The sequence below is a fragment of the Dreissena polymorpha genome, chromosome 1 (assembly GCF_020536995.1).
Source record: "Dreissena polymorpha isolate Duluth1 chromosome 1, UMN_Dpol_1.0, whole genome shotgun sequence".
In the NCBI taxonomy this organism is placed as follows: Eukaryota; Metazoa; Mollusca; class Bivalvia; order Myida; family Dreissenidae; genus Dreissena; species Dreissena polymorpha.
The window spans coordinates 134,028,017-134,037,090 of record NC_068355.1 but is presented as its reverse complement, the minus strand read 5'-3'; the positions used below and the strand labels follow the sequence as shown (position 1 = coordinate 134,037,090).

Here is a 9,074-nt window from a genome sequence, read left to right as displayed (position 1 = left end):
AAGAGCACCGCATATAGGGTGCCAACGCTCGGCCAAGTGTACAGATTGACCTTGCCCTTTAAAGCCATGTTCCGATTCCTTCCTAAATGGCTCATTAGTAGTTTGGTAGTGTGGATGACCACAACAGCTTATTTATGATTCAAAGGCATGACTCTCTGAAAAATCATAAAAATGGAATACCATGACAATATTTTGTGGATGTTGTCTTGGCAGGAAACCTGCATTCTTTGATTGTTTTCTGGTTCTTTGTTCCAAAGGTATCGCACACAAAAACAAAACAAAATCAGAGGATAATGTGCTATTTCAAGTATTTGTATAAAATGGTAATTAATCCCTGAAAATTAACAGACTAGAAATATCTGACAACATGTCATGTCCACCTTCAGTTCCAAGGATGTTGTTACCCAGATCACAATTTGGTCACATTGTATATCAAAGCCAGGTCTGGATATTGGTCATGTACCTCTGATAATAAGGTCAATAGGTGATAAACGACATTCGCCTTCAGACACAGGGTTAACATAATTGTGATCATGGTGGGCTCAACAAATCAAACCTGCTGCAAACTTTGTCCAAACAAGAGCACCGCATAACGGGTGCCACGCTCGGCTGCGAAAGCTTGTCAGAATATTTTTCCTTTTTTTAGAGGTCACAGTGACCTTGACCTTTGACCTAGTGACCAAAAATGGGTGTGGCGTGTAGAACTCATCGAGGTGCATCTACATATGAAGTTTCAAAGTTGTAGGTGGAAGCACTTTGATTTTAGAGCCAATGTTAAGGTTTTAGCATGACGCTGGCGGACGGCTGATGGCGGACGACGAGCAGGCTATGACAATACCTCGGGTTTTCTCCGAAAACAGCCTCGCTCAAAACTATGTGACCATGTTAAGTGTTCTATAGTTGCATGCTGTACCATATACTCCGGTATTAGGGCTTCAGAGCCATCATGGCCCTCTTGTTCTATAGTTGCATGCTGTACCGTATACTCCGGTATTAGGACTTCAGAGCCATCATGGCCCTCTTGTTCTTTAGTTGCATGCTGTACCGTACACTTCGGTATGAGGGCTTCATAGCCATCATGGCCCTCTTGTTCTATAGTTGCATGCTGTACTGTATACTCCGGTATTAGGGCTTTAGAGCCATCATGGCCCTCTTGTTTATCAGAGTGGTCTTTCAATCAGATGATTGTTTATAACTTTTGATTTTATGTCAACCACTAAGGTTAAAAGTCGAATATCTACAAGTATGGATTAAAGTTACTTGACAATCACCTCAAAATTTAGCCACTATAATAACTTTGCCAACTGAGCATGAGCCTTGCCGTGCGAAAATGGGGTTTAATGCATGTGTTCAAAGTGTCATCCCAGCTTAGCAGTGTCATCCCAGCGTAATAGCCGTATCATCCCAGCTTAGCCGGTAATGTCTGCACAGGCTAAGCTGGGATGACACTTTCTGCCTAGACTGGATTTTTATTTAGAAGAGACTTGAACATTTAAACAAAAAATCTTAAAAACGTGGAAAGTGTCAACACTATTTTACACACATGCATTAAACCCCATATTTGCAGAATGAGGCTCGTATGATTAAACATTGCAAATGTTTCTTTATGAATTATATTAATATAACTTTATATAAATAGAGAATGCAAAGAAACACAGAACCGCTATCAAGAATAGATTGATAATGTTAAGTTAGCCATTTAAAGATTAGGTCCAAATTAAATTTAATTCTTAAATTATCAGTGCAAATAATTTTTTCTGTATGAATTGTTGACATTCAATTATAAGAGATGTTATTTGCGTACACCAAAACATTTATATATGACCTGTTGTCTTTATTTAACCAACAAACCATATTACAAAATTTAATTGTTCAATAACTTATTATTATACTTACACAGTAAAACTATCAATAAATTTCTGCTTTTCTTAATAACATTCAATACACTGTACTTTAATTCCACACTGAAAATTAAAATTTGTTTTATCTTATATAATCCTCACAAATAAATTAAGCCATAAAAGTAATATACACAGTATGCTGAAAACACTAATGAAAAATAGACAAATAAACAATAACAAACTTATGATCTAGTAAGTTACTAAGGCCACTGAAACAAACTAACTTTTTCTGGTTGTGAAAGTGTTCTTCTTTAACACTCTTGTCAAGGAAATTAATGTCAACAATGACTGTTGCACTGGTAATAAACTAAATGAAACACAAATTACAGACTAAAAATCAGTTATTATTATGGTTACCATAGTTTCTATTCAGATGTAGCCTAAAAACAACAGTGGGTTTATAATTAAATCCCAAGACCATACTTTATTCAGACAGACAACACAATTAATGTCAGATATTGTTTTTACATTACCTAAATTCTCTGAAAAAAAAACAACAACAACAGAATCTCTTGATCAATCAATGTGTTAACACCACTTTCAGTTGAATTGACAAAGAAACCTAAGAATTTAAGAAAATGTTGCTCCTCCAAACACAGTATTACCTCTTCAAGAAAAATTGTATTTAAAGCGAATTCAATTCAGCTATATACCCTATTTGTTCTGTGTATAATGCACATTAAATGCAAATTTAACACACTTCAAAAACTCACTTTTAACTAAAACAAGTATTTTCTGCATTCGTCTGCATAAATACACTTACACTACGCGACCCGTGATTTTTGCCTAATTTGCGAAGTCAAGGCGGGCATTTTGCTTTTTGGGTGGAAAATCACCGCGATTTCACGTGACTCGTCACTCCGACGTCGCGCGAGAGCAAGATAATCTTCGCGCTAAATCCCCTCAATGTTGTGGTGATTCGCTGCGATTCGCCGCAATTCGCCGTGATAGCAGTGGATATCGTTGACATCGATGATTCGCCAATTAATGCATACATGTATAAACCGAATCGTATCGATAACTGCTTTTCTAATGTTCACAATTATCAAATAACTAGAAATGGCGCGGCAGAGGCCGACGCGTATCCCCACGCCGAATGTTTGACCTAGGTGTGCTCCAGGGTTGGTAATGGGGCCATGCATAGCTGAGATTGACCGTATTGTCATAAGAGAAGTTCATCATCAATTAGAAGTGAATTGGTGTAGAAATGAAGAAGTTATAGTAAAAGGCAATTTTGGGTGGGTGTGACATATGTGGGCAGGGCGCCCCAGGGTTGGTAATTGTGCCATGCATAGTTGAGATTGACCGTATTGTCATAAGAGAGGTTCAGTATCAATTTGAAGTGAATCGGTGTAGAAATGAAGAAATTATAGTAAAAGGCAATTTTGGGTGGGTGTGGTCTATGTGGGCGGGGCGCCCCAGGGATGGTAATGGGGCCATGCATAGTTGAGATTGACTGTATTGTCATAAGAGAAGTTCAATATCAATTTGAAGTGAATCGGTGTAGAAATGAAGAAATTATAGTAAAGGCAATTTTGGGTGGGTGTGGTCTATGTGGGCGGGGCCCCAGGGTTGGTTATGGGGCCATGCATAGTTGAGATTGACCCTAATGTCATAAGAGAAGTTCAGTATCAATTTGAAGTGAATCCGTGTAGAAATGAAAAAATTATAGTAAATGGAATTTTTTGGTGGGTGTGGCCTATGTGGGCGGGCGCCCCAGGGTTGGGATTGGGGCCATGCATAGTTGAGATTGACCCTAATGTCATAACAAAAGTTCAGTATCAATTTGAAGTGAATCCGTGTAGAAATGAAAAAATTATAGTAAATGGAAATTTTTGGTGGGTGTGGCCTATGTGGGCGGGGCGCCCCAGGGTTGGGAATGGGGCCATGCATGGTTGAGATTGACCGTTACAATTGTCATAGGTGAGGTCCAGTATCAATTTGAAGTGAATCGGTGTAGAAATAAAGAAGTAAATGTAAAATAACCTAAAAAAATGAGTGATAATTTCTGACGCGGCCCCACCCCAACCCCTATAACTTTTGACCCAGGGGTCAGATCAAAATTCCAAATAGTGCAGGGTCGCACATATGCTCATAGCTACCATGTGTGTAAATTTCAAGGTTCTAGTGCTTTTAGTGTAGGAGGAGATAGTGGCCAGGACGGACGGACAGACGGACGGACAGACGGACGGACAGACGGACGGACGGACGGCGGAGATCACCACAATATCCCCACCTTTTTTTCAAAAAGCGTGGGGATAATCAAACATAATTGCAACATCACTTCCGAAAAATAATCTTATATTTATGTCAGTAAATATGTTTGAGAATTTCATTAACACAACTATATGACTACGCCATTTTTCAGAAGTGTACAGAGTATAGTGCATAATGTGGAACACAGCTTTCATTGGACGAGCGTATTAAATTTAGATCGAATGCAATACGATCTTACAAAAAAAACACGTTTTATTGCGTCATACGCCTTCATGTAAAAAACGTTTTCCTCCTGGAAATTGTGCTATTAATGCATAACATTATCAAAACATTTTTTCGACACGTAAAGCGTTGTAACAAATTTATATACAATTCAAAACAACTATACCAAAAGAATTAATGTTCCGTTAAATTCCCAAATGAGAATAATAATTTATAATCCGAAACACTTTTCCGATGTTTTAATGTTAACACGACGTTCACAAATGCTTCCAATATAGCCATCATGTATATTTCCCGACAAAAGAGCGCGAAAATTATGCGGCAATGTACAAGGTCAAGGTAAAGAGTGTGCAAGTATTGATTTTGTATACAAACTGCGTAGCGCAGAGAACATTGAATTCTGTTGATTTCGGTTAAATGTTTCTTTGGTATTTTTAAAACAGTTATATCGCCAAAAATTTGATATTTTTCTTAAAGTCATATCAAATCAAACACGCCGTATCTGTATCGTTACTGATAGAAGTAAAACATAATACCTTGATGTGTATAGTTTTTTTTGTTGTGAGAGGCCATCTGAGTAAACGCCGAAAATATATACAAACTGTTATTTTTTGTCAATGTCCTTTGATCCATTATCGCACTTAATTGGCAGCGCCATCTTGTTGTTTCTGTGATTGTCACATCTTTTCACAGTTTGAACACTTACAAAGAGTGCCAATTAGACACTAGAACAAACACACACCCGCTGGACAGTACACAATAAATAATCAAATGTTGAGGGTTTTTTGTTTTGGACGTGAAAACCCAGAGAAATGCATGTACATTATACATCATCATATTTATTTAACTTTGCGAATGCTTAGTGCTACGTTGATATACTTGTTTTTTTCAGCAAAACAAACACAATGTTTAATGGCTTTAATATATAGGCAATGATGCAATAACAACATAATATATAACACGATATCATAATAACATGTACTTAAAAATAGAACAGTAATGTATTTTCGATTTCCGGCTTATCAAGCATTGTGAATGTATGTACAACGCTCGGAAAGTAACGCGAGTAACACGAGTTATCCGCATTGGAGCCTGAAACAGAAAATAAATAAGTATAGCATAATCTAGTCCAAATAATTAGACGTAATCTACCGATTACATTTAAACTTTAAATGAAAGTGTTACTTAAACAATTTTCCGTGCCTTAAGGCGCGAATATTTTGCTAAACACTGTTAACAAAAGGGCTACACGTTATAATTCTTTGATGAAATGCAAAAATAAGTATTAACATAATTAATAACGTCAATAAACACACACGGTAAGATCAAAGTTTAAAAGGAACACTTATATCATATTTCTCGTAAATTACCAAATTATTAGTTTCGTCTAAATCAAATACCATGTATAGAGATACAAGGTATTTATAACCGACCAATGACGAAACACTATGCAACTTTCAATTTACACAGTGCTACGCTACATGTATATGGCAACAATATGAAATTTGAACAGTGCGTAGTGTATTCGGGCCTGGAATATAATTGATTGTAAGTGTTAATAAACATTCTGCTAATGCAATTAGTTAAATAATGTTTACATGTTATGTTAAATAATTATTGCATAATCGTTCTGCGCTGTTATATTAATTTGGAGCCGTTAAAGATTCCGACATTACTTCATCAAGTTCATGTCAGAACAGGAGTATTTAAGCTTATACGCCCATTGTATACAACAACAATAAAAGCTTTATTATTGCAATGTATTATGTAAGTGTACATGTATACATATATGTTACATGTAATGTAGTGTAACCCTCAACGTAAATCGCTTAAAAAGTTGAATCACGGCGGTACGCGGTGATTTGCGCTGATTCGCGCTGATTGCGCAACAGTAGATACATCGCGCGACGGTCGCCGAGACATCACCCAAATTTTCTTGTCGCTCGGAAACACCCCGATTTGTCACGTTGCATCGATTGCGGTGATGCGAGAATCGCGGCAAAAATCACGGGTCGCGTAGTGTATGCGCCTTACAAATTGTGTATTTCTCATTACAAAAAATACATTTCACCATAAATTAGTTCCCTTAAATGCATTTTAAGTGTGTTTAACACTAAATTATTTACAAATAAATGATTCAGTGAACAGATGTGACTGATAAAGTTTAACCCTTTCCCACTCAGAAGCAAAGTGAAAATGGCTATGTGCAAACAGCAAGTAACTCACAGTCTGTTCAGGCTTTGTGCTGTTTGGTGCTCATCAGTATTTAAGGGTTGAAAATGAAACTTTTAAACTTGGATCTAGAAAGAAAAGTCTTTTAGTAAATTTAATTTTCTAAGGCACTTAAAGATGCATCAAGATGCATCAAAATACGTATCTAAGTGGTAAAAGGTTAAATAAGTATCTAAGTGGTAAAGAGAAGTGGTAAAGTGTTAAATACGTATCAAAGTGGTAAAGGGTAAAATACTTATCAAAGTGGTAAAGGGTTAAAACGTATCAAAGTGGTAAAGGGTTAAATAAGTATCAAAGTGGTAAAGGGTTAAATACACATCTTAGTGGTAAAGGGTTAAATACGTATCTAAGTGGAAGGGTTTAATACGTATCAAAGTGCATGGTAAAAGGTTAAATATGTATCAAAGTGGTAAAGGGTTAAAAACGTATCAAAGTGGTAAAGAGTTAAATATGTATCAAAGTGGTTAAGGGTTAAATATGTATCAAAGTGGTAAAGGGTTAAATATGTATCAAAGTGGTAAAGGGTTAAATATGTATCAAAGTGGTAGAGGGTTAAACATGTATCAAAGTGGTAAAGGGTTAAATAGGTATCAGTGGTTAAGGGTTAAATATGTATCAAAGTGGTTAAGGGTTAAATATATATCAAAGTGGTAAAGGGTTAAATATGTATCAAAGTGGTTAAGGGTTAAGCGCAATTTATGACTCAGCATGATGCTGATGAGCATGATTTTTTGCTGCTCATTTACAGACTTTTTCGGCGTAGCTGTATTAAGCCAGCTTTTCACCTTACCTGACCTTTGTAAGTGTCCAATTAAACTCAAATAAAATTTCCCGCGGCTAGGTACAAATGAATACACTTCATTTATTTCATTGGCTGATTTGAGTATACCACCAGAACATTGGGAACATATCCGCGTCTTTGTATCACTGTTTTACTGCATGAAACAATTTTATCTCTAATGAAAGGCTTAATAGATAGAACAGTTTTACACTCAATTCTCGACATCAATACAGTTTGTGCATGCACCTTTTATTTTCAGAGGATTGTCAGCGCAAACGCGTTTATACTTAAAGGCTTAATGTTCTCATATTTAGTACTTACTTCCGTATTTCTGTCAACATGTTAACATGTAAAAGTATAAAGGGCAGTGGAAGCGAGGCCTCACTTCATGCATTGCATTGCATTTCAACCCGCGAGGTATCGGGTCAATTCGCGGCCAGTGTGTGAATGTCAGAGTTTATATACAGGTTATCACCGGAGTTCGCGGCCAGTAAAATAATCGTTATATAACAAAGACGCTATCCGTGAACTAGGTGACCTGGAATTTTCTTTACACCAGAAATATGTTAAATGAAGATATTCAGCAATATAATTATGGTATGTCAATAATAGATTCTTAATGTGTTTTCAACAATACAATGATACATATTATTTTTGATTAATTTAACAATAATTATTCAACCATATTGACTAATGTATTAAGCATGAGTGCGATGATTCTCGATACTGTTAATAATCGAATCAAATAGCAATGCCTGACAAACCACTAAAACAGATTTGTTCGAAGAATGCGCCTATAAATACGGATACTTCGCGTGTGGCCGGTTGACTCACATGTTTTAATTTCACTTCCATTCTTCTTTTGGTTTTCTGTTTTGTATCTATAGGTTTATGACCAGCAATATATAATAATGTAAAATAAGCCGCGTAAACTCCGCGTAACATCCCGTACTGCGTGTGATGCAGCTAAGAACTGCGCAGAAAAAGACATTCGCTATCCTTGATCTCATTCATTGAACTATCAACGCCGTATATCTTTTTTAAAGATATTTCTTGTCAAATCTACCTAAATTTTCAACATCATAAACAAGAAAGTGGCCAGCATTCAGAAAGCACTAAATTATTGTTTACTTTTCCACAACATACCACCAGTAAACCATTCATAACTCAACCTTGGCCCAACAACTATCAGCAATAGGGAGGACCCTTTGGTAAACCATGCATAACTCTAGATAGGCCTTACATCTATCAGTGATAGGGAAGGACCTCCCGTAAACCATTCATAACTCAAGATAGGCCTAATATCTATCAGTGATAGGGAAGGGCCTCCCGTAAACAGTTCATAACTCAAGATAGGCCTAACATCTATCAGTGATAGGGAAGGACCTCCCGTAAACCATTAATAACTCAAGATAGGCCTAACATCTATCAGTGATAGAGAAGGACCTCCCGTAAACCATTCATAACTCAAGATAGGCCTAACATCTATCAGTGATAGGGAAGGACCTCCCGTAAACCATTAATAACTCAAGATAGGCCTTACATCTATCAGTGATAGGGAAGGACCTCCTGTAAACCATTAATAACTCAAGATAGGCCTAACATCTATCAGTGATAGGGAAGGACCTCCTGTAAACCATTAATAACTCAAGATAGGCCTAACATCTATCAGTGATAGGGAAGGACCTCCCGTAAACCATTTATAACTCAAGATAGGCCTA

The 9,074-nt window shown here is 36.7% G+C and overlaps 1 protein-coding gene across 1 annotated transcript in view; it reads right to left on the bottom strand.

The window, feature by feature from the left end:
* Window positions 1-5,262: 5,262 nt before the first annotated feature.
* LOC127850668 (protein phosphatase 1 regulatory subunit 12A-like) overlaps window positions 5,263-9,074 on the bottom strand; it is a 64,218-nt gene continuing 60,406 nt past the window's right edge. Inside the window, exon 13 of the mRNA XM_052383851.1 lies at window positions 5,263-5,432. Coding sequence (XP_052239811.1) covers window positions 5,323-5,432 — 110 coding nt within the window. The 3' untranslated portion in view covers window positions 5,263-5,322. The remainder of the gene's footprint in view (window positions 5,433-9,074) is intronic.